At 38.9% G+C, this 27,433-nt stretch overlaps 1 protein-coding gene across 2 annotated transcripts in view; it reads right to left on the bottom strand.

Annotated features, from left to right (window-relative positions):
- The window catches only part of ITPR2 (inositol 1,4,5-trisphosphate receptor type 2), a 2,416,542-nt gene that overhangs the window by 1,857,056 nt on the left and 532,053 nt on the right, over positions 1-27,433 (bottom strand). For both annotated transcript variants that reach the window (XM_044087657.1, XM_044087658.1), the window contains exon 4: positions 2,662-2,748. In XM_044087657.1, coding sequence (XP_043943592.1) covers positions 2,662-2,748 — 87 coding nt within the window. The remainder of the gene's footprint in view (positions 1-2,661; positions 2,749-27,433) is intronic.

Here is a 27,433-nt window from a genome sequence, read left to right as displayed (position 1 = left end):
TCCAAAAAAATAAAAAGATAATCTACAAAACGGCTACAAAAGGCTATTTTGGGATTGCCTAATAGATGTTCATATTCCCAGTTAACCATAACCAGGTTTGCATATGTGTTGACACAACTTGTGCCCATGGCAACCCTTGACAACTGCTTACAGCATATGCCATTGAACATAAATATGTTGTGCTCTAGTACCAATTCTAGTAACATACAGAGAAAGTCTATCTTAGTATTAGAGGACTTTCCCTGCCTTGTCAACACTGATTTCACCATGCTTATCCCCTGGTCATTGGGTATACTTGTAAATAAAGACACTACATCTAGTGTGGCCAGCATCCCCGTATCTGCTGTTCCCATTTGCTTCACTGCCCCATAAAGGTCCAGTAAAAACTGTTCTGTGTCTTTCAAGACATATACATATTCATTGAGTGCTGTCTTCAATTCCTTATCCAGGTATATAGAGATGGGTTCTGTTAGCCATCCTGCCCCTGCTACTATAGGTCTAAATTTCGGGTTATATGGGTCTTTGTGTATCTTGGGGAGGCCATGAATTTGAGGTATGAGTGGATTTTCAACAGTAAAATAATTAAAAAGATCATTACTTAATAGTTCCATACAAATGCATTCATATAAGGTACTAACAATCTGTTCACTCATTTCAAACACAATTGTTGTTGGTACTTCAGCGTATACATTTGGATCCAATAACATTTCTTGCATAGCTGTATTATAAAAGTCAGCATTCAATATCACCACTGGTCCCCCTTTGTCAGCAGGTCTTATAACTATACTATCATTAGTCTGCAAGTCACACAATGCTTTGTGCTCACTCTTTGTCAAATTATACTTTCCTTCTTCTAAAAAAACTGTTTCCTGTGCTATAAATGGCATTTTCACAAGCTTTTAAGAAGGTTTCTATATTATGCGGCAATATTGGTACATACAGACTGTTTTTCTTAACCTGAACATCCCTTGCCTCATTGTCATTTCCAAATTGTTGTTTCAATGTTACATTTCTAGTAAACATACGTAGGCATAAGAGAAATTCACTAATGTCCCTTTTAGTCTAAGGTATAAAATTTAAACCTCTGTTTAATAAAGAAGTCTCAGCTGCAGACAGTTCATATTTGGAAATATTAAATATTAACTCTCCTGCCCATACTCCCACATTTTCTTCAAAGTGTGAGTTTGTAACTGACCTAGTGCCTCTTTCCATTTCTGGCCACTATAAATGTCCTGTTCCACAGATTTTCTCCTCCCTGCTCAAAACGGTAGGGGTAGAACAGGAAAAACCTGTTGTTGTCCTCCTTCCATATTAATCTTCCTTCTTACCACGGTTGTAGTTGTAAAGGCAGTTGTTGCCTTATCATTGGTTGCCGAGGACGATGGCACTTCCATCGGTGTGGAGTAAACAGAATGTGCCTCATTTGGTGAAAGGACACTCCCTCCTGGCTGTTGATTCCTTGTTTCCTCTTCCTCCCCGAGTGCATTGGTAGTCTCTTCAGACTGTACCCGATGCTCCGCCCTCGTTCTCTCATGCCGCTCAAATTATTGGACTCACCCTCTCCTCTGCTGGTAGGCTGTTGATGGTACCTCTGACTGCCCATTGGTTTCTCTCATAAATCGCAAATTGCGGTTGATAGTAGACTGCTCTACAGACTGTGCAGGTTTTGGCCAAGTAAAGACATGCTGGTTAGTGAAATCTGTTAAATCCCTACACAGTTTCTTTTTCTTTTGCTCAAGCAGTCTGGTTTCATAGCGGAGTATCTTATCAATTAGTTCATGCATGAAAACTTCAGTAGCTGCTTACCCATAAAGCACAGACAGTTCGTGTTGTTGCTGACATATCTTTTCATTAAGCCCTTGTTCCACCGGCTTAAAAAAGTCCAGCAACTATTGTGTATATGCTTTACTGGATTAAATCTTAACACCAGTAAAGCATAAAATCTAAAGCATGTAAGTGATCAATTCTCTCTCTTTCTCTCTCTCTCTCTCTGTCTATCTAATAAAACTGCCAGGAATGCTTGCACTCAGATCCAACATATCGCTCGACCAAAAATATAAATTAGCAACCAAAAAGAAAAATAAAACATTACAAAGTCAGCCAAATGTGCAATAAGTATTATAGGATCAACACAGAAAACGCCTGTCATCTTTTTCCTGATTGGATACTAGATAACAAAAAGGCTTCAATGAACTGTGGAACCTACATTGCATTGCTGTATTTAACTATTTCACCCAGAAGCTTGTTGTTCTCACATTTATTCTGCTTTTGTTTCAGTTCTGTGGCATGCTGTAAAACGCATGGGTGTTACAGAGGATATGGCACTAAAGTGAACAGATGTGGCAGATCATGCACATTGGAGCTGAAAATCAAAATCTTTTCTGCTAACTGAATAAGGATAGCTCACCATTTTCTACTATAAAATCTAGTCTACAATTCCTATTGAAACTAGTACACCAATGTGCAAAACAAATGGGACTTGGAAAACTGAAGTACATCATACAAACAACAGAAGTAGCCACTTTACTATAACTTAAAAAAAACATGTATGCGGGCAAAGTGCTACATGTGTACAAAGCTCTAACTTACCATCTTTCGTTAAGAGTTGTCAGGAGTTTTATCATTCTACAATAAGACAAGGCAGATTATCTGTCAACGTACCTGTATTACATTGCTGTATTTAACTATTTCACCCAGAAGCTTCTTGTTCTCAGATTCATTCTGTTTTTGCTCCAGTTCTGCTGCATGCTGTAAAACAAAATATCATGTTACAGAAGGTAAGGCACTCCAGTCAACATATACCACGGTCATCTGCAAGACGACTCTGTCCCACATGGTTTTCTTTCTTCAGTGTATATGATTTACATTCTATAGGTATGTGAGGTTATTATTCATTGAATACTACTACTGACCAAAACCAAGGCCAGTCTACTCAGCCCAGAATTCACACAAACAGTAAAAGTGCTTTTTTCCACCATCTGTTGGTCTTTGATTTTGATGAGGTTAATAAGATGATTCTCCACTTGTTAAACAATATTTGATAGACTAAAAACTCACTCCACATATCTGTAAAGTTAAGATAGACTTTTGCACGTATGATCTTTGTTATTCCATTTTATCTTCTCTTTTTTTGAAGCTAAAGTGAAGAATATCATCTTTTATTGTATTTTTTTTCTAACCTAACCTTTTTTTCATATTATAAGCAGGAAAAAGTTAACATGAAAGTATAACTAACCAGGTAAACCTGACCAGAGGCAGACCACCAAGACCATCACGCTCCATATTCAGCATTCATAGCATTATATAACTACAGGCCTCAATCACCAAAAAGTAACAAGCCTGGTAATACACACCTATTTTATTTTCAGGCTTTTTTTTTCAAATGGTGGCTATGTCTGCAAATTATAAAACAGAAAGTCCAGCAGAAGGTATATGAAGAAAGCCACTAATTTCAAATTTTATTGAAGACTTATAAGATCATTTCTCCTCTTTAATTAACATACATCCTTGCAATCACTGCATGGAAATATAAAACCCATCAATATAACTTGCACCAAGGAACAGATTAAAATGTCTTACTTGCAATCAATTTCCCCTAATCAAATGGCAATTATTGAAAACATCAAAACACTGGAGACCATCCTTGATAGGCCATCTAACTGGGAAGAAGCCTAAAGAGTAAATCTACTAGCATGAAATGAGTCTGACAGCTAAAATCCCAAAAGATCATAAGGCTAAGTCCTGAAGTACAGAAGTACTAAAGCAGACCTGACTTCCTAGAATCAATGATGAAACACTAATGGTTAAAAGCACAAAGGTCTGCAATGGAAACATTGCTTTGGCAAACCTTTTTCTAAGGTGATGAGCAATGACAAAAGCTGATGCAGTCAGCAACCCATTTGGAAAGGTATTACTTGTCAAAATACAGCTTTTTACTACCTGGAACAAAGAAAAAGAAAAACAGCTACTCAAGCTCAGACTTATTAAAATTGTCTCTACTTCAGGCAAATCCTGATCTGATAAAGCACAGCCTGGGTGTGAACATTTCACTTCCATGTGGTTTTGGTATTTGTGAAGATAACAGGAATACAAACAGACTAGTTCAAGTACAATTGATAAATGCCCTTTAAAAGAAAATATAGGCTGGTTCATAGGTAGGTACCAGGCTATTGGCCCTAGTGCCTATATAAACCTAGCCAAATAGTACCCTGGCTTTTGCCACACAAGAAAATTATTTTCCTGTGCCCCTGTCAAGCAGAGCCACAGGTGATCACTGGGGTGAATTTCCTATCTCCCATCCAATCATCAAGACTTTTCTTGAAGACTGCTAATGAGCTTTGTTTGATATAGACAGGTAGTTTGTTCCAGAGTATGGGAAGTCTCTGGGACAGGAATCTATCCCTACAGCATGTTCCGTTTATTGTGGTGACAAGGTTTAGGTCCCTAGAGCGTGTAGCTAGGAGGGATTGGGATTTCTTTATGTGGAGCATGTCCAACATCTCTGGGTTTGACATAGCTTTGTAGGTTAGGCAGAGATCGCCTCTGAGTAGGCGATATGTGACAGAGTAAAGCTGGAGTTTTTTGAGACGGTCTGCGTAGGGCATCTGTTTGTGGCCGGTAATCCTCTTTGTGAGGCATTTCTTTGGCCTTTCCAGTTGTGGTAGATGTCTTGTGAGGTACATATCAAAAGGGGCATTGTACTCTATAATGGGTCTAATGAGTGATGAGTAGAGGGGAACAATGACCTCTTTTTTCCTGGATGAGAAACCTTTTGTGATGAGGTGTGCCACGTAGAAGGATTTCCTGACTACTGTGGCAATGTGATTATCAAAGGAGAGACTACTGTCCACCTGTGTCCCAAGGTCTCTTATCACACTTTTGGTGTTAAGTAGACTACCGCCTATGTGGTAGTTCATGGGTACAGAGTTTTTACCAAAAGGGATGACAATGCACTTTTTGTTATTGAGCTTGAGGCCATGGCTTTGACACCAGGCATCTGTCTCAGTGAGGCCCTTTTGTAGGATGTCCACATCATTAGGAGTTTTGATTATGGCTCCTAGTTTGCAGTCATCTGCAAACTTTGTTAGCCAAAGACCTTCTGTATTAGCCAGTACTTCAGAGAAGTAGATACCAAACAGAAGTGGACCTAGGACTGAACTCTGGTACTCCACTTGTCACTGGTCTGAAGTTGGATTTAGAGTCTGCTACTTTCACACTGTGGGTTCTGTCAGTGAGCCATTTGGCAACCCATCTTATGACATAGGGATTTATACCTAGTTTAGTGAGTTTGTCTATAATTCCAGAGTGGTGATGGTGTCAAAAGCCTTGGCAAGATCTAGATAGGCTGTGTGAACCACCTTACCCTCATCTATGGCTTTGGTGACCGCTTCAAAGAAGTTTATCAGGTTTAGGAGACATGATCTGCCTTTTACAAACCCAAACTGGGTAGGGTCCAGAGTTTGGTGATTACCAGTGTCATTGTTTATAAGTTCCATGATGATACACTCCATAGCCTTGCAGACCAGGCTCATCAAAGAGATGTTTCCAACACACAACAGCCTTGCATTTCTGAGGCTCTACAACCAAAGATAATTATCAACAGAAAAAGCATTTTCTAAAATGTAAACTTCAGCACCAAAAACTACTGATCTAATGGATTCAAGAAGAAAGTAAAGCAAGCCTTGCAATCCCCAAGTTTATATCTAATGCAAGACATTGGGGTGGGGTAGGTCTTCAAAAATGAGTAGAGATGTAACACACCTTTAAGAATGTGCTTGACCAACTGATACGCAGCCACATTTCTACTCGTATAAAGTCATAAAAGCTGCTTCTCAATCAGCAGTGTAAGACCAGTAAATGACAGTCCCACACATATGCAAATAACATACAAGACAGATAGCAAAGAAAACAGACTGAACTTCACAACTTGTAAATTTATTAAAGCATTTTTTACAGAGGGACTTTATCCCCAGCTACAGGGGCTAGGTTGCCCAGTCCCCTAATACCTATATAGTAACCCTTAAGATAAATCTCAAAGTAAGTGAAATACATAGCCAGCCTTAGGCATAGGCCAATTAGGTGGCTGCCTAGGGTGCCACTCTAGCAGGGGCACTTTTTCCAGTATTTATTTGTTTATTTTTTTTTTTTTTAGTAAAGAAATAGTTTCTTTAAAAATCTGTTTAATGAATACGGGAAAAACTGAAGAGTAAGACAAACTGTAAGAACAATGAAGAAAAAAGTAATCAGGATGATGTAGGTAGACCAGAATGGGGGCATCGGGTAGTGAGCGGGGGGCACTGTGGAGCCCTTTTGCCTAGGGCACCAGCTGACCAAAGGTCAGCCCTGATGAAATACTATGATGTAGCACAACCTGTGGTGAGGATACATCTTCCGTATTCAAATTTTCAGTCTTGTTAATCCAAGAATCACAACTGTGGTCAGTGCAATTACAAAAGGAACACAAAACAGCTGACACATGCATCATACAACTGTCTGAACTACATAAAGATGACCTCAATCAGATGGCTGAGGAGGTATCAGATACCAGTTCACCAAAATGCAGAACATTTGCCACTTGGCAGAATAAGTATGTCAGGTAAAAGACCGTCCCAAAGTCAAGATTACTTCTGCAAGCTTAAAGGTCTGATGAGATCATAAGGTCTGCAACATAAGACAAGCCTTGGGTAGAGGGGGATGGTCTCCCTAACCATGAGAACCTCATGGCTAGAACAAGGAGATCTTCATCTGTTTCCACAGACCTGACAACCTATGACTACAACCTTCTCTGTCACCAAAGAATCTTCAAAACAAGCATTGGTTCTTCTCCCCTGAATTTAGTGATGAGGTGAAGAAACAGTAAGAACAGTAAGAAGAATTTCCCATGCCACAGAAAATCCAAACACTACAAACTCACCATTACCATGATGCATGCAGAAGAAGTAGAAAGCATTCTCTTGAGTGGCAAAAAGGTCAATTTCTTGACCGCTCATGAAACTATAACATCTGGAGAGAATCAGAGAAATGTCTCAGTGAGTATGCTAGCTAGGCATGCATCAACTAGAGCAACCTCAAAGGTACCTTACAAAAAGATTACAAGGCTTAACAAGCCTGCCTTGTGCACAGCGCCTTAAAGCCCCTTCCCTCTACTCAGTCACCTATAGAATGCTGAGGGGTGATCTATGCCTGGCTTACAAGGCATCTACAAACCCCACACTTATGAATCTCCTACATATTCATACGTCAAAGGCTACCAGAAATTCAAGGTCTAGAGACCTGAATTTTGTCTGTAACATAAACAGAACAAACTAGAGAGACAGATAAGTGCCCCAAAGACTGCCCCTCCTATGGAACAGGCTTTGCATCCATGTAATGCAGAGTTTTCTGTTACCCAATTTAAGCACAACCTAGACATGTGGATGGAGAATATGAAATTTACACCGGGTCTGGGATCCATGGTCCTTATGGACAGAGGTAGCTTATAAATGCCTGGCCCTCAATGTTGTATTTGGATGCATGACATCAATATTCTTTGGGGAAAACTTGGCTAGGCTTAGAAATATCCATTGGATCATTAGCCTAGTAACAATCTATGAATCTATTCACATCCCCTGGGATTTAAGTGTTGAGAATGGCACTGTGGTGTACAACCAAACAGGCACTACTTTATTTGCAAATGCTTGTTTAGATATCACAGAGGACTGTATTTTTTAATTGAATTATAATGAACCCTGGATGAAGTTTTCCTTCCAAGGACTCCTTGCTGAAGAAGAATGCTCACCGTTCCAGAAGACTGAGAGTGACCATACTATCCAGGAAGGACCACATCTTTTGAATTATGGAGAACTTTTGTTGGTCTCCCTACCATGGTAGCATATATTTAATCAGCAATAGGAGCTAATCTTGAAAGCTGGTGAAGGCTGTCCACTGCTACAGGACCTGACAACTGTTATCGTACATCAGGAAATGATGTGTGATTGAGTGGTGTTTCTGCAGCCATAAACAAACAACTTGGAGCTCTATAGGTATCTTTCCATCTATTGCAAAGGAAGCCTTGATTATACATATCTTCAAGAATCTTACTTTGGATTCAGGCATCCAGGAAAGCTACCTCTCTGTCTCCAACATCCCCTGTGGTTATTAGGCTCAAATGTACTTATTAGGTAGACACCCTGGGTGACAATGTAAAGCCTTGCCATGCAAGCCAGAGAAAGAGTTTAGGAGGAGGGGTTACCACCATGCTAATGACATCCATACTACTTACCCTCAGAGTATATTTATGGGTAATTATCCAATCATCAAGGCAGAAATTGGAAGTAGGCTAATTTGTTACACTGATTATCATGCAAGGGGAGCATGATCCATAGAAAGCATATTCTTTATGTGAGAAACCTCTCTGTTTCCACTGCAATGAAGGTTCAAGGTCTATGTAGTGAGTGTTTTAATATTTCAAGTATTGCTCAGGATTTAGAAATCTAGTAGGAAAGGGTTTTTTATATCTAGGAAGGTGAAGCACTTAGCACACAGGCGGTGGCATGAGACAGGGAAAAGCGATAGGGATTTTAATACCACCAGGTAACTATAGGAACTTCGTCATTTGATTTTCCTTTAGTTAATAAATATTATGCTCATTCTAGTTGTGCAAGGTGTTTACAGCAACACATTCCAAAAGGCACACTGCATTCTATGATTGGCCTACTGTGGAAAGCACGGGGGGTGGGGGTGTATGACATCTTTAGGCTTATAGAATATATCCTTGGCAATTAATAAGGAAAGAAACAAAAATTTCCTAGAATAACTAATATATGAAGATCAAAGGATTGCTTGTGGTTGATGAAGGAAAAAATCTGCAATGACCATGTCAGTCTTAAATGGGGCCCTATTACATGGTAATTCCTAGAACTGACTTGTTTTCCAAAGGCAGCTACATTACATTCTTTGGCATCAAGCTTAAGGCTATGGTCATTACACTAAGTGATGCCTGTGGAATGTTCCTCTTGGAGGATATCGGTTGTCTGTGGAGGATACCATAACAGCTCACAGTTCCAGTGAGAAAACATGGCTACCCATAGACCTTTGTATCTGCTTTACCAACAGATAAGTAGATGACAAACTGGAAGGTACCCATGACACAGCCCTGAGAGACACAACTAGTGGCATTTTGGTTGACAAGGCACCATCAACTGTTACTATATTAATCCAATCAGAAAGCCCATATGAGATGCATAGAGGTTAATGCTTAGGCTAGTGAGTTTGTCAGTAATGCCAGCAAGGAGAATCATATAGAAGGCTTCATCAGGGTCCAAACAAACAACACGAACAGAATGGGCTTTATCAATGGTATCCATTAAACATTCAAAGAAATTAATCAGACTAAGGAGACAGGAACTGCATTTATGGAGCTAAACTGTAGGTCACCAGTTTCCATGCTTATGAAGGGACCAAGACACAGTCCATGATTTTACAGATGATGCTGGTGAGGCTAATAGGATGATAGCTGCCAAAGTCTAGGATAGCATCGCCATTACAAAGTGGAACCATGATAGCCATTCTACAGAAGAGAATAAGGTTGAAAGGATTTAGAAGGGGTTCTGCAAAGCAGTAGTTGGCACTAGCTAGAAGACTCCCTGATATATTCTATGGGCCCATGAAGCTGCTTTTTTACTTTGGGATAGAGCTTCTAGAGTCTGGTCCATGGCAATTTTTGGGATTCAAAGGAGGGAACATGGGGTGAGTGGGAGGGTTGACACCGGAAATGAATTTGTTATTTAGGACATTTGTTGTGTTTTTGAGATCAGAATAGGCATTGCTGTTCAAATGGAACTTGATCCAGTGTTATGTTTTACTTATAATTCTCTTAATGAAGTCAAAAATACCTTATGTTTATCACTGGAATAGGTGGCTACTTTCATTTTATAACTATCCTTTGTCTTCCTAATGGTGGGCTTCAGCTTCTTAAGCTGAAAGGTGGGGAACCTTTATATGAAACAAAGTTTTTTTTTCCACTTATTAAAAACTTGTTTTTTCATGATTTCCACCATAGGGATTTATTTATGAATTTCCACTGTATTTATGTCTAATGGGGATGGGGCACTTTATAAACCTGTTTAGATGAGCACAAAAAACATATGTATGTGCAGCAGCTTTACTGACTGAATCATCAGAGTCAAAGTGTTTTTAAAGTTCATCAGGCCCCCAACCAGAGATACTAGGTTGGCTTCAGAGTAATCTCTGAAAGTGGCAGAAGTATTAAGTAAGGTGGTACTAATTTTGAGGGGAAAGATGACAATTTGGTGGTCACATTTCATAAAGGAAGGAATGGCATCAGTACAAGGACAAGTAGATGCAAAATTTTTAATGATGAAGCGGTTACCTCAGATAGAAATTTTCACTGTTTTGGTCTGTGGAAATAGTACTGATTAACACTGCGGAACTAATAGCTGCTGTATAAAATTTGTGTAAGATTTCCATTCACCCAGTATCAGCATATTGGGAGGAACAGGTATAGAATTCAACTTACTGAGAAACTTACAATGGTTACCAAGGGACACTGAAGGAAATCTATACTTGCCAATAAATAGCTTTAATTAGTCTAATTAAAATGTACAGGAATTCCAAATCAGTGTCATAACAGATTCTGTGTAATGTAATGGGTAGCAGGTAAATAACAGTATGAATTCACCACTCCAGGATGATCTGATGAAAGACAGGCACAGCACCCTGGCAAGCAGGGAGTGTTATCAGTCCCTTGAAACCAATTTTCAGTATCTAAATACAGGAATGTATGCATTTGAGTGACATTAAGATCTTCAAACAGTGTCACTTTTTTGCTCAGAATCCTAGCACTGAATAGTAGTACTTTAATGTAAAAATTAAACTAAAGAGATTTCTACCAAAAATGGCAACCAGATTAATTTTGAAAGTACCACACACAACACCCAATTAGAGATAGCGAGGAATCAATGCCCCTTAGCTCCTTCATTCACCAGAAGCAAAACAGTGGCACTAATCCCAACCTGGTTCCTTAGAAGTGGATCTCAATATCTGCGGTAATTTATAGCCTATAAGAGAGCTAGAATTAATGTCCTTGTGTTCATTCTCTCACCAGAAGGGAAACACTAGCACTACTCTAAGGCTAGTTCCTGACAAGAGGCTCACATGCTCTCCAGAAATCTGTAATTTTATCTCAGACATTGCAGATTGTAAAAGTAAGTTGGAAGGGGGAGTTAAATGCTTGAGAACTGCAGTGTGCACCAGCTGGGTGTGAAGATATGAAGGGGAGAATATAAGATGTTTCATTAGTTTATGGGGGAGGATACTTAAAACGTTGTGGGTAAGCAACTCAGGGTAGTTCAACACTCATGGGCTCTGGAATCCCTTTCAGTCTGGATTCTAAGCTTGTCAAAGTATTAAGGTCATTCTAAGAAAGAAGCAGTGTGGGATCAAATTATTACTCTACACTGGTCCTTATTTATCTGTGTTTTGTCTTCAACAAAGTTGACCATTTGACAATTTTTGAAATACTTGAATGTGTCTGAAGGCCTACTGTGAGGTGACCATCAAGGTGCATGCATACAATAAAAACATTTTATAAGGGGGGGGTGTGGCTAAGATGCCAAGTAGTTAGCAGCATAACAAGTTTGTTCTGCCTCTGTTCAGTTGTTCTTAAGGATTTTTTACATTTAAACTGGAAAAAGTGTCTTCAAACTCGCTCTACATAACTATAAACAAGAAGTAAAAATAATTCAGCAAGGAAATCTGATTTTGAGGACACTATTTTTTTTTTACTGACAGACGTTTTTTCTCTTAAGAGAAGCTATGAGTCACTATAAAGCTTCCTCACAAGAGAATGGAATGAAAAAGAGAACTGTAGTCTCTTGTAACTAGTTTACAAGAAATTTCAATAAAAATGACAAACTACAGAATAAAATGGACACTATGAACCAGGAAAATAAGAAACAGATTGATGTGCTTAATGAAATTATAAAGAGACATTCTAATCAAATTACATCAATGGAAGAATCTTTGAATAACGTGGATGGTAGATTAAGTGTGAATGAGAGCCAGGTTGAATTTCTATTGAAACAAAACAACTTTCTTTTGGAAAAAAATGGATGATTCTGAAGGCAGATCTAAAAGGAACAATATCAGAATCTATGGTGTCTCCGATATAGAAGACAGAAGTAATACATTACTTTTGCTGAACAATTGACTTCCAAAAATCCTAAACCTACCCAAGGCACTGTCTTTTGGGATATAAAGAGCTCATAGGCCTCTTTCTAATAATTCTTCAATAAAAATCCAGCCCACACCAAGATCAATTACATTCAAATTTCTTTCCACACAGGATAAAGACTTTGTCCTTAAAACAGCTTGGACTAAATGTCCACTTATTTCCAAAGGTAAAAACAATTAGATTTGACAATGAGTACACCTTTGCAGTCATTTTGAAAGGAAAGCTTGTGTTCCTCTAATTAACAATCCAACATTAAAGTTGAAATACTGTTTCCCGCGAGAATCAGAATGTTTTATCAGAAAGACAAAAGACTTTTAATTCATTAGATGAAGCACTGGATTTTTCACAGAAGAATGGACTTTTGGATAAACAAGAAGAAATGGAATGGTCTGTTATGAGTTTAAAAAGAAATGCAGCTAAGTTTTTTTTGTCTTTTCCTTGTTTGCGTAATGGATTGCTTTTGCCTTTGGCAACAGGTTTTATTTTAGTGTTATTATTTGTTCTAATAACCAAGAAGACTTCAAAGTTAACAAGGTAAAACTTTTTAATATAATTTAAAAAATAATGTACATATATATATATATATATATATAAAATAATGATAGTTACTAGCATATTAGCCATTTTTATCATAATATAATTTCTATAATTCATATACAATTATATTTCAAATAGTATAATCTGAATGCTTTTCACCATAAAAACAGAAGGTTAAATGTGAATGAAGTTGCATGGGTAAATTATGATGTTCGGTGGTCTTATTCCTGAGAAAAATGAGATTAGATTGGTCGTCTTTTAGTCCTAGAGGTTTTGCTTAGTTTATATGCAACACAGTATTTAATGTATTTGGATGTTTTATTCTGTTTTGCTATTTATATATTTAGAAATGTTTAAAACAATAAGCTCACAGACAGTTTGAAAAACTATGTTTCAAATTATTAAAATATTGTGGTTAGTTAGACAACAGTATTAATATATATTGAAACGATGAGATGCTGTAAGCATATTTGTTTTGAAAGCTTAGCTAGCCTTTACCGGTCGCGAGTGTAAGTGAAGCTTTCAGTTAATAACCATTTATTTTCCCGCTCTAAATAATCTCTTTTACATCACTAAATGATTTAAAATAGCTCGTGAGTTGTTTTGACTAAGATAAGAACACTCACAAATCTGCAAATTTATGGAAGCAATAGCAACTTGTCAATGAACTTTGACCTCGCCACGGTAGCAGAATGGAACACTGCACCAGAAAAAGACAGGCTGCGAGTGAAAGCAAAAGATGGCAGAAACTATGGTAAATATGGACAATAAATGGTATAAATGTATTAATATTTAGTTAATTTAAAGAGAATGAAACTTAAAAATAAAACATGTTTATTTCATAATGTTAAATAGCTAAGTTACTTGTCTATTTCTTTACTTAGACTCTAGTACTAATTCTTGTACCATACTAGCTCTTAAAAATATACATAGTCTACCTCTTATGACAAGCATGTGTGGTGTGCTTTTCTAGCTGGGGGCTCCCAAAATATTGCTCTGTAATGTAGAAGAAAGAAAGAAAAATAAAACAGATGTAAAGTTAACCAGGAGATTCCCACCACAATATGATGTTGAGTTACAAAATGAATTCAACAGCACCTTTAAACCTAAGGAATCTGAAATATGACGGGCCATGGTGTTACTATGTCCTAGACAATACATTGCTTAATTGACTTTTTTTTTCTTTATCATTAAGGTGCAGTAATGTTGTAATACTGTTGGGGATGTGATAGGTTCATAGGTTCATACTAGGCTATCTGCCCGAGGGCATTTACAAGCCTAGCCCATAGTTTTGTGGCTTACGCCACCCCTTTAGTATGGGGAACTATACCCATTATTTTGCTGTGCCTCTGTCGAGCAGTGACACTGAGGTAATCCCTGGGGTATATCTGCGATCTCCCATCCATTGGTCAAGATTTCTCTTGAACAAGGCCAGCGAGGTGCTCTGCCTCACATATACCGGGATTTTGTTCCACAGCATAGGGAGTCTTTGGGTGATGAATCTATCCCTCCAGCACGTCCTATTAATAGCCGTGTCGAGGTTTAAGTCTCCCGCCCTTGTGGCTCTGACGGATCTAGATTTTTTGAGGTGAAGCATATTCATCAAATCTGGGTTTGACATGGCCTTGTATATCAGGCACAGGTCACCTCTGAGCAAGCGGTAAGCGACTGAATAGAGCTGAAGTTCTTTCAGTCGGGCAGCATAGGACAGATTTTTGAGACCCTTTATCCTTTTGGTGAGGAACTTTTGTGGCCTCTCCAGCTGCTGCAAGTGTCGGGTCAGATACATTCCGAATGGGGCATTGTACTCAATCATTGGTGTGATGAGTATAGGGAGACTATGACCTCCCTTGATCTAGATGTGAATCCCTTCATGATAAGGTGGGCAATGTAGAAGGTCTTCCTAACTACTTTAGCTACATGGGTGTCGAATGACAGGCTACTATCAACCTGGGTCCCCAGGTCCCTGATAACTTCTTCTGTGCTCAGTGGATTGCCACCTATATGGTAGCTAGGGGTAACCTTGTTTTTCCCGAAGGGTATGACTATGCATTTTTTGGCATTTAACTTTAGGCCATGGCTCTGGCACCAGCTATCCATTTCTGTGAGACCCTTCTGAAGGATATCTGTGTCAGATGTGTTTTCGACTACGGCGCCCAGTTTGCAGTCATCTGCAAACTTTGTCAGCCATAACCCTCCTGTGTTTGCTTGTACTTCGGAAAAGTAGATGCCAAACAAGAGTGGGCCCAGGACTGAGCCCTGTGGGACACCACTTGTGACAGGCTTTGAGTCTGACATGGCGCCAGCAACTCTGACCCTGTGGGTTCTGTCACTCAGCCAGTTTGCAACCCATCTTGTGATGTATGGGTTAACATTTAAGCTGATGATACCCGAGAGGGGTATTGTATAGAAGGCTTTTGCCAGATCGAGGTAGGCTGTATAGACTGCCTTTCCCTCATCAATGGCTTTGGTGACTGTTTCGAAAAAGTCAACCAAGTTTAAAAGGCATGATCTGCCTTTGACAAAGCCAAACTGGGTTGGATCCAAAGTCTGCAAATTCCCTATGTCTTTATTTATGAGATCCATTATGATCCTCTCCATGGCTTTGCAGATAAGGCTTGTCAAGCTAATGGGCCAGTAATTTCCAGGGTCGGTGGAGGCACCGCCTTTGTGAAGTGGGACCACCGTCGCAGTGCGCCACTCCCTGGGTACGTATCCAGAGGTGAGACTATGATTAAACAGCTGTCCTAGCTGTGGGTTTAATTCCTCGTTGAGTTCGTGGAGCACACAGCCGGGGACACCATCAGGTCCCATGGATGCTGTGTTTTTTGCTTTGGAGAGAGCAGTTCTCACTTGGGCGTTAGAGATGTTTGGGGGGCTGCAATCGTTTGGTATAGATATCTCTCCTTTTGGGGGGGGGTGAGAAGTTTGCACTGAACCTGTCAGCCAGTATGTTGGCAATGTCTGTAGGATCAGTAATCTTCACATCATTTTGAACTAGTTCTGAGCATATCTGGGAGTTTCCTCCCACGTTTCTAACATAGCTAAAGAAGGCCTTATGATTGTCTTGTGAGTCTTTAGCTATTTTTCTCTCAAAGTTTGCTTTGGATGATTTTATGAGAGCTCTTAGTTTTTTACTTGTAGTGATCAAAGGTGTCTTACCTTTTAAGGATTTTGCTCTATCTTGTAGTAGCTTCCTCCTTTTGTTGTAGAGTTTGTTTATGGCTGGGGTCCACCAGACTGGACGCTTGCCTTTGGTACAAAGAGTCTTTGTTTTGCTTGGGATTGCCTTATCCATGCAGTCCTGTAGGTGCTGGCAGAAGGCATTTGTAAGTGATTCAGCGGCTTGAGTACTGTTTTCCGCCGGGGCCTTAAAGGAGACCACACTAGTCTTTAGAAGTGTGAAGTCGGCTTCGAGAAGTTCTTTACTGTGGTCTTTTTATTTCAGGTGGGGTGGGATGAGGACCTCCAGCGAGATTAGTTTGTGATCTGATCTCACCAGTGAGGGGTATACTTCCGGTGTTGAACATTGTGCTCCCATGTTCGTGATGATGAGCTCAAGTATGTTTTCTCCTCTTGTGGGGATGGTGACTAGTTGTTCCATGGCATTTGAGTTTATGAATTCCAGGAACTTTTGGGCTAGGGTGTTTGGGCTTGAGTAGTGTTCCCAGTCTATATTAGGGTAATTGAAGTCACCTAGTATGATGGTGTTTGGAGATACATTTATCCCTCCAGTGTTTTCAGGAAAGCCATGTGAGGTTCCTGAGTTTGTGAGGGTGGCCTGTAACATGCTACAATTTGCAGAGCAGTCTTGCCTATGGTTAATTGCACCTGGATGGTCTCCGATGCATCATGCGTTGCCACCAATCTTGAGGTGTGGGTGTCCTTGATGAATATGGATACCCCCTCCTTTCTTGGTATTGTCCGAATTTTGGGGCCGGAACGCATGATATGAGGTAAAACCTGATAGTGCTGGGGTGCTCTCAGGAGCCTTGAACCAGGTTTCTGTCACAGCACAGACATCGATGTTCTCCATACTGAGAAGGGCCTCGAGTGCGTGCATCTTGAGGTTGAGACTTCTGGCATTGAGCAGCATTACCCTTAGTTTTTTTCCTTTTTTGTGTTCTAGGGTGGTAGGTTTAGAATTTGAGCCTTGCCTAAAAAAGGCACTATGGGCGTGCAAGAGCCTTTGCCAATATCCGGAATCCCAGGGGTGACAGGTGCAAGCCATCCCTTGCGAAGCAGCGTGGCTTGTCCAGCATGTCATCCCAGGCAGACAGACATTGGATCCCCTTTGAATGACACCAGAGTTTAAGCCAATTGTTAAAGCTGATCATCTTATCTCTGTATTGTGGCATCATTCTTGGTGAAGGTAGGATACTGCTGAAGGTCAGGGTCATACCTGCCTGGGCTACATAATCAGAGAGCTCCTCAATGTCTCTTTTCATGTAGTCCAAGGAGGTACGTCTCAGGTCGTTTACACCAGCGTGGACAATGACTGAGTCGTATTTGTACCTGCTGTTGAGAGACCTGAGTGCTTGCGTTATGTGGCGGATTCTAGCGCCCGACAGGCAGCTTACTGTAACCCTCTCCTTACACAGTCTGGTGAGCGGGACGTCAGTGTGTCTGACCATGGAGTCACCAATGACTAGTGTGTCTGGCATTGTGTTTGGCCTTGAGGGCTGTGACTGTTTGACACTCTGACTGTGAGGTCTATGTGTTGCAGGTGTTGTGTTCTGAGGTGGTAGTTGTTTGGGTGTCTGCTTTGGTGGCCTCTGCTGTTTTGGTAGATTTTTGATCAGAGCCTCCGAGTATGTCTTTGTGTGTTTATGTGTATGATTTGAGGTTGTGATGGTACTATGTGAGACTGGGTCTACAGTGTGTGTGGTAACCTTCTCCTCCTGTCTGGTCTTGCCAGTCCTATGTTGAGAGAGCTCAGCCTCCAGTTTGGCCGTATAGTTGCATCTCTCGCATGTATTTGTGTTTTGTGGGAGGAGGAGAGGGTTGTCTATGTACATGAGGCAATTGTAACATTGCCTCAATATTCCCAGGTTCACCAGCTGAGCAGGAGAGGACACTAGCAACTGATCCCTCGACATGCTAGAAGGAATAGACAAAAAAACTTTAAAAGAGATTCCGGGGGATGTGGGTGACCGAGAAATGGGGTTGGCCTTTTTGGGGTACTATCTATAACAAGAGTGCTGTATCAAGGTGATAAGTACTGTAGGAGCAAGTGCTAGGCTTAACAGATAGAGAATAGTCTACTCGGAGTCAGGTAGAGATGATCTTTTTAGTTATAGGATACACTGATTAGATCAGTAGTATAGTTCGAGGAAGGTAGTTTTAAGGGAAAATTTGAAGAGTGGACTTTAGGTAGCCCGAATAGTTTAAACCTGCTTAACCGGCGCTGCCCTAGTGTGCAACAATGGCAACTCCGCGCTAAATCGCGTAAATGCGCGTTTAGCGTGTTTTATATCAGGGGGCTGAAAGAAGCTAGGAACTGGCCCAAAACGACCAATAGACTACAAGTTACTGGCTGAAACCTCACAAAACTGGACCAACAGGCAGCTCAATGCTTCCCACTCCCACTGGTAAGCAAGGGAACTTCCTACCTCCAAATTTGGCAAAGAATCAGTAACAGGAACTGCAAACAAAGTCCAGGGATCAGCAAGCTCTGAAACTGGACTACTCTAGCTCAGTAAGGCGGGAAAACAAGAGATGTTTTTTTTTTTTCAGAAACAAGCAGAAACAGATACAGTAGACACTTATAAATGCTATAAATCGGCTATCACAGCCTACACAAACAATTTGCAACAATTACAGATTTTAAAAGTAACAAACTGAGAATTCAAGTGCAATAACAGAATAAATGCAGAAAAACAATAACAATGTATCAGCAAGCAGGCGAAATACAGTTGCTAGATAAATAGAAGTGGAAAGCCACAAAAATATACTTAAATCAGGTAAAGTCGCATTTTTAGCTCTCTGAAGCTTGGATTACTCTTCTGGCCACCACGAGGATCTGTGCTGAGTAGGTACAAGCTGAAATTTATATCAGGGGGCTGAAAGAAGCTAGGAACTGGCCCAAAATGACCAATAGACTACAAGTTACTGGCTGAAACCTCACAAAACTGGACCAACAGGCAGCTCAATGCTTCCCACTCCCACTGGTAAGCAAGGGAACTTCCTACCTCCAAATTTGGCAAAGAATCAGTAACAGGAACTGCAAACAAAGTCCAGGGATCAGCAAGCTCTGAAACTGGACTACTCTAGCTCAGTAAGGCGGGAAAACAAGAGATTTTTTTTTTTCAGAAACAAGCAGAAACAGATACAGTAGACACTTATAAATGCTATAAATCGGCTATCACAGCCTACACAAACAATTTGCAACAATTACAGATTTTAAAAGTAACAAACTGAGAATTCAAGTGCAATAACAGAATAAATGCAGAAAAACAATAACAATGTATCAGCAAGCAGGCGAAATACAGTTGCTAGATAAATAGAAGTGGAAAGCCACAAAAAAATATACTTAAATCAGGTAAAGTCGCTTTTTAGCTCTCTGAAGCTTGGATTACTCTGCTGGCCACCACGAGGATCTGTGCTGAGTAGGTACAAGCTGAAAAGCGCGCGTTTAGCGTGTTTTATATCAGGGGGCTGAAAGAAGCTAGGAACTGGCCCAAAACGACCAATAGACTACAAGTTACTGGCTGAAACCTCACAAAACTGGACCAACAGGCAGCTCAATGCTTCCCACTCCCACTGGTAAGCAAGGGAACTTCCTACCTCCAAATTTGGCAAAGAATCAGTAACAGGAACTGCAAACAAAGTCCAGGGATCAGCAAGCTCTGAAACTGGACTACTAGCTCAGTAAGGCGGGAAAACAAGAGATATTTATTTGTTTTCTTTTTTTTTTCAGAAACAAGCAGAAACAGATACAGTAGACACTTATAAATGCTATAATTTATTTTATTTATTTTATTTTATTTATTTTACATTTGTTGACCGGGCTAGTCTAGCTGGACATGTATCCGTTTTCAGTAGAGGCCCGGGGAGAAAAGCTCCAGTACAGGCAATAAACAATGATTTGTCACATAAAGCATTAATATGAGTAAACAATACAAGGTAAAAAAAAAGAAAATCAATTTCAACACAAAATAAATACTAAAAATAGGAGATAAACTTATAATATATATAAATCGGCTATCACAGCCTACACAAACAATTTGCAACAATTACAGATTTTAAAAGTAACAAACTGAGAATTCAAGTGCAATAACAGAATAAATGCAGAAAAACAATAACAATGTATCAGCAAGCAGGCGAAATACAGTTGCTAGATAAATAGAAGTGGAAAGCCACAAAAAATATACTTAAATCAGGTAAAGTCACTTTTTTAGCTCTCTGAAGCTTGGATTACTCTGCTGGCCACCACGAGGATCTGTGCTGAGTAGGTACAAGCTGAAAAACACGCGTTTAGCGTGTTTTATATCAGGGGGCTGAAAGAAGCTGAGAACTGGCCCAAAATGACCAATAGACCACAAGTTACTGGCTGAAACCTCACAAAACTGGACCAACAGGCAGCTCAATGCTTCCCACTCCCACTGGTAAGCAAGGGAACTTCCTACCTCCAAATTTGGCAAAGAATCAGTAACAGGAACTGCAAACAAAGTCCAGGGATCAGCAAGCTCTGAAACTGGACTACTCTAGCTCAGTAAGGCGGGAAAACAAGAGATATTTTTTTTTTTTTTTTTTTTTCAGAAACAAGCAGAAACAGATGCAGTAGACACTTATAAATGCTATAAATCGGCTATCACAGCCTACACAAACAATTTGCAACAATTACAGATTTTAAAAGTAACAAACTGAGAATTTAAGTGCAATAACAGAATAAATGCAGAAAAACAATAACAATGTATCAGCAAGCAGGTGAAATACAGTTGCTAGATAAATAGAAGTGGAAAGCCACAAAAATATACTTAAATCAGGTAAAGTCGCTTTTTAGCTCTCTGAAGCTTGGATTACTCTGCTGGCCACCACGAGGATCTGTGCTGAGTAGGTACAAGCTGAAAAACGCGCGTTTAGCGTGTTTTATATCAGGGGGCTGAAAGAAGCTAGGAACTGGCCCAAAACAACCAATAGACTACAAGTTACTGGCTGAAACCTCACAAAACTGGACCAACAGGCAGCTCAATGCTTCCCACTCCCACTGGTAAGCAAGGGAACTTCCTACCTCCAAATTTGGCAAAGAATCAGTAACAGGAACTGCAAACAAAGTCCAGGGATCAGCAAGCTCTGAAACTGGACTACTCTAGCTCAGTAAGGCGGGAAAACAAGAGATTTTTTTTTTTTTTTTTTTTTTTTCAGAAACAAGCAGAAACAGATGCAGTAGACACTTATAAATGCTATAAATCGGCTATCACAGCCTACACAAACAATTTGCAACAATTACAGATTTTAAAAGTAACAAACTGAGAATTCAAGTGCAATAACAGAATAAATGCAGAAAAACAATAACAATGTATCAGCAAGCAGGCGAAATACAGTTGCTAGATAAATAGAAGTGGAAAGCCACAAAAAATATACTTAAATCAGGTAAAGTCACTTTTTTAGCTCTCTGAAGCTTGGATTACTCTGCTGGCCACCACGAGGATCTGTGCTGAGTAGGTACAAGCTGAAAAACGTGTGTTTAGCGTGTTTTATATCAGGGGGCTGAAAGAAGCTAGGAACTGGCCCAAAACGACCAATAGACTACAAGTTTAACCTTTTCATCACATAATGGTAAGCATATCTGCGCACTGGTCAGCTGCAGTCCAGCTGAAGGTATTTATATTAACCACACCTGACCATCCTGACATGTCTGCTCTTATGTCCTGTACAGACTGCCAGAATAAAAATACAGGACATTTTTCTAAAGCCAAAAGAAAGACTACAGAAAGTCTGTATCTCTATAATACAGTTCTTGTTGGTTCAATACATAAAAAGTATAGGCTATTAAAACATTATTTCATATAAATATAACTGTAATTATAATTTGGCATTTTGGCTTGATACATTTCAGCAAAATATAAGGACATATACAGCATGGTGGCACATAATACAACATATTGGCAAGTAATCATTTAAACAATTAATCTACAATTGTGTTACAAGCTCATTAACTGAGCAATTGATACTCCACTCACACCCAAATATCCTATTGCTATACATTTTAATGTTTTCCATAAAGGGAAAAAATAAGGTGCTGGAGTATAACGGATGCACAATAAATGATAACCTGTGGTAAGTAACTCCTTTATTCGGCCATATTTGCACAATCAAAAAACATTAAGCGCTTTCATCCACTGTTGTGGACTTCATCAGAATGCCATTGCCAAATGGATGAAAGCGCTTAATGTTTTTTGATTGTGCGAATATGGTCGAATAAAGGAGTTACTTACCACAGGTTACCATTTATTGTGCATCCGTTATACTCCAGCACCTTATTTTTTCCCTTCTGGTGTTGCTTAGCTGGCGTATTTGTATGTTTTCCATAAATTAAACATTAATGGACTTCAGATGTTCACGTTTAAGGTAAACAATATTAAAATGAGGCATAGAAACTGATATTTTAAATTAAGGATGGTCACTATTACCATTTGCTCACATAGTAGGCTACATCTTGGAGGAATAATTCAGAAATGAGACTACTGCCATAATGTTTACTTAGCAACCTTGAATAGTTAACTTCTGATAATAGATTTAATTCATGATGTTACATCTTCATGATGTATAGCACTCAGCATGACCAAACAGGGTTAAACAGGTCACTACAATACAATATGAATATGCTGATTATTTGTTTGCTTGATAGATTGATTAACTGCAAATATAGTAAATGATCATGTACATAGCAACTGCAGATTTTAAAGGGCTACACACATTTAAATAAGTAAAGGCTATTCATTCTGTTATAGTTGAATTGTCAATGTAATCAAACATTATAATAGTGGTTGCAGCATATAAATGACAACACTCAGTGAAACTGATACAGGAAATGTGTTTAATATGTTATTTAGAGATGTACCAAAATCAAATAAACTGAATGGCTGCAGATGGAGTGGACTAAGTGAGTATATATATATATATATATATATATATATCTATATATATATATATATATATATCTATATATATATATATATATATATATATATATATATATATATATATATATATATGGGTCTATATGACTTGGTCGACAGTTCACATGATCGACTGTTTATTTGGTCGACAGTTCATTTGATCGACAAGCATTTGCCCCTTCCCCAATGTTGTTTGACGCTGGAGTTGATATATATAGTTAGGGGGTGGGGGCAGCCCCCACATTGGGGTGTGGGGAAGCCCCACACCTAAAATGCTTGTCGATCAAATGAACTGTCGACCAAATAAACAGTCGATCATATGAACTGTCGACCAAGTCATATAGACCCATATATATATATATATATATATATATATATATATATATATATATATATATATATATATATAGGGTTACCACCTGTCCCTCTTTGCACAGTTGTGTCCTGCAAGAAAAACTAAAGAAACGGCAATTGTCCTAAGATTTTAGAAGAAAAATATTTCATAACTTTTCTTTATTACTTGCATGAAATAGTTATTTTGTATCTGAAACGCCTAAATGTTATATGAAATAGCATAAGCAACTCAAATACTACAAGAGTAAGCTTTTATTTTGGCAAAAAAGTAAAAGTTCTGTCCTGTGTACTAGCCATGAGTTTGTTTTGTCCTGCAAAATCTCATCTATTTATAGAAACTGTCCCACTTTGGGTATTTGAAAAGGTGGCAACCCTAGATATATATAGAAATGCATTGAAGTGATATCATACTATATACATACATATACATATATATATATATATATATATATATACATACATATACACATATATATATATATATATATATTTGTTCCATTAAGCAAAACAGTTTCTTATAGTTTTAAAGACAACTGAGAGACGTAAATGGTTTGACTGATAAATAAAAGATAGAACACTGGAATATTCTGTTGCATATTTTTTAGATCTAACTTGATTTTGGTATAATAGCTAAGATAGTTTAATGGAATTTGGTTTATTTCTTTAAAATTTTACAGATATGTATAGCCAAATCATATATTCACATGTATTTTATGACTATGAATTTGCGAATTATATATCGATATTGTGTATGATTAATATTTCATACCTCTCAATTGTCCAGATTTTCGCATCATATTTTTGGTCTGTTCCTCTGGCAAATCACTTGGATGATCTCAGGATTGAAGTCACCAAATAATGACACACATTTGGGTTTTAGACTTTAAATCCCTCAGAAAATGTATGATAATAAAAACCCTGCTACTACCGATACTTTCTAAGTTTATAAGAGCAATAGTTAAAATCTGTCCCTATTTTTTCAGGCTTTGTCCAGATTTCTTGAATGAGATGTTGACAGGTATGTTACGTATACAGAATCCATTAATTGCAAATAATCTTTTTATCAGTTATTGATTAGATGGTAGTCTCAGGAAGTTATCTATTAGGAAATGTTTATTGACTTCATAGACAGAATTATAGTGAATTTTAGTATCTCACCATTACTACTAAGTGATTTTAGAAAAGTAGTTAACCATAGTTAACATCTTAAATACAGTCACAACTGGGTAAGTAAAATAAGGAATACATTATGCCAACTGATAAAGTCTTTTTTTTTGAAAATCATTTTTTGCTTATTGTTGCTTATAATCTGTTACATTAAATTAACAGCTTGAAAGGATCACAATAATTTGATGAATGTAAAATCTCTGAATATTATATATGCCAATACCAATGTGGGGCTCAAAAATATTTTATGCGGTCCTCACCAGTATAACCACATACGCTCAGTGCCCATAGTTATGAGATCACTAGTGAAATCTGACCACTATGCTGTACACTTTGCATGCAAGACTGGAGTTATCCTGAAACCCCTCCATCTTCAGAGACAACTCTAATGCAAATCACCATCAGCTAACTGATAACATGATAAAAATTTGAACCCTCGTCTTTCCCTGAAGGCCACACATCACAGGCTGCCATATTTTCTGACAAATTATATGTCCATCTCTAAGCTTCTACTGAGGTCTCGGTCCCTATAAGGCATAAACAGTGTTAAATTCAATAAAAAAGAAAAACATTTGGTGAAACCCCAATATTAATCACATAAATAACACACTGATAGGATGACACCCATAGCATATAAAAGAAAATTAAACTCGTAGCCAGTTAGAGAAGTACCCAGAAAAGATCAACAAAAGGCTTAGAAACAAACTCAAATCCTCCAAGAGCAAGTAAGAATTGAAAATTGCCACTCATGCCAAGAATAATCATAAAGTCTTCTTCATCTGTACCAGGAACCTTAAAGGTAATACCCAGCAATGTTCTGAGTTACTACAAAATATCACCACATGTTCATTCACGGAGGACATTGCCAACATATTACTGGACAAATTAAGCTAACATTTTACTCTCTTAACTCCCTCTAATTTTCCACAGGGCATTAATGTCTACATCACCCCTAATAACCTCTAAGCAAGTCCCAAGTACTCTCTCCAAGGCTAAGAATCACAGCTCCGCAACCACGTGGATCTGTCCGATGGGTGCACAACCTGTGTTCAAGCTGGAGACAAGGCAGTCTGAGGATCTTGCCCATCCACCCTTTATAACCTGGTGCACATGAACTAAGGTCATACAACAGGCATACATCCTCAGGAAGATAAAGCTACAATGTACGGCCAGACATCAGCTATAAAAACCCATCAGTGATAAACACTATAGCAGTCATCTCAGTTGGATATCACTAGCCCCATGGGCCCTGATATTGTGCCAGGATGTTTTCTTGTTAGTGCCAAACATTGTCTGGCAGACATGTTATTAAATCTATTTCATCTCAGTCTCTCCACTGGCTTCTTACCAGAGATATGGAGGACTGTTATTGTCATCCTACTCCACAGAGGTGAACCCAGTACTGATCAAGGCACCTACAGACCCATAAGCCTTATCTGCCTTATCTTTAAAACAATGGAGCACATCATTATGGAACCTATTAAAAAGGACATAGTCAGTCTTCAAATCTTGGACCCAAACCAGTTTGGATTTGTTAAAGGCAGATTTTCCCTCTTGAGGTTGGAGGACTTTTTGAAGAGGTCATTGAGGCCATTAGATTCAGGCAAATCACTGCATACCTGGACTTGCACATGGCCTTTGTTACAATTCCACATCCCAGCATCATTGACAGCTAAACCAAACAAATGTAAACCTGTGTTATCCACTGGGTAGCAAGCTGGATCACCAACAAAACCTAGGCTATTAGCATTGGACTCATACAATCATCTACCAGCAGTGTCTTTCGGGGGATCAGTCCTGGGATCACTTCTCTTTGGTTTCTACTTCTCTGATGTCAGGGATGACACCAAGGCATGACAGACATCCATCTCAGAGGAATACCTCTTACATGGAATAGACCTCTCTTAGATGTAAAGCCTGGTAGCTCCCTTACCCTTTGCCCATGTAGTCATCTAGTTACACCTGAAGCTGAAGCCATAAGTACACCTATGGTCTGGTCCCTGAAGCCCTTACAGAAAGGGGTCAAATCTAGGTATGAGATATGGTATTATTCCAAGTCTTAGTAATTCCAATGTGAGATCATGTGACTAGGCTGCAAATGGTCCACTAAAGCAACACCCAATAATTAACCTATGAACCTACAGTCAGATAATTCACTTACATGTGTATGCATGTAAAAATGAAGAACCGACACTTCAACAATGGCATACAAATCTCCGCCTTTTTTACAAATGTGAAATAATCCTTAACTAATGCAGTAAGTCATTTTTGTTATTTTTCTATACTTCAGTGAAAGCTCCCAGTAATTTATGCATGGCCAGATACAATGATAAAATATTTAAAGCAGAGGATATGACTATAAGGTCTATACTGCTTTATCGAAGGTTCATTTCTGCATTTCTGCTAACCTTTGTTCATCGATCCACATACAGCAAAACTTCACTTCCGCAAATGATCAGTTCAACGAATTACTTTCCAAGGGAGACTTATGAGTTGTCTGGCATTAGAACTTTGCATGTTTCACCACTGTAGCGCAATCTCAGAGTTGGGAGGGATAGGGGGTTCAGCCCCCTAATCTGGGTAGGTTTGAAATACTGTGCTTTGTTTGACAGTCCAAAAATGTTTGACAGTAGTTAATAGGAGGGTGGCCTAATGGTTAAGGTGTTTGCCTTATAAACACAAGGTGCATGGTTTGAGTCTCACAAGGAATAATTGGCTAGGTTTAAAATGTCTCGCAAGGGCAGTTAGCCTAGTACTAATCTATCTATCTATCTATCTATCTATCTATCTATCTATCTATGTATCTATCTATCTATAAAATGTGGACAGATATGGGACACTAACAGGATGATGTAGGGGGCCCAAAAAAGGCTATAAGCTCCTAATCAAAGTCCTCCTTTTAGTCCTGGGCTTTATCTCATTAGCAGTCCCGGTTTTCTCTATATACCCATTGTATGACTTTGGGCAAGTCACATGACCAGACAGCACTCCTGGTGTCCAGTGGATTTAGCATGTCTAG

This window comes from Protopterus annectens, chromosome 11.part0 (genome assembly GCF_019279795.1).
Source record: "Protopterus annectens isolate FY-2018-M chromosome 11.part0, PAN1.0, whole genome shotgun sequence".
Classification (NCBI taxonomy): domain Eukaryota; kingdom Metazoa; phylum Chordata; order Ceratodontiformes; family Protopteridae; genus Protopterus; species Protopterus annectens.
The sequence above is the reverse complement of the archived record's forward strand: the minus strand, read 5'-3'. Positions and strand labels throughout refer to the sequence as shown.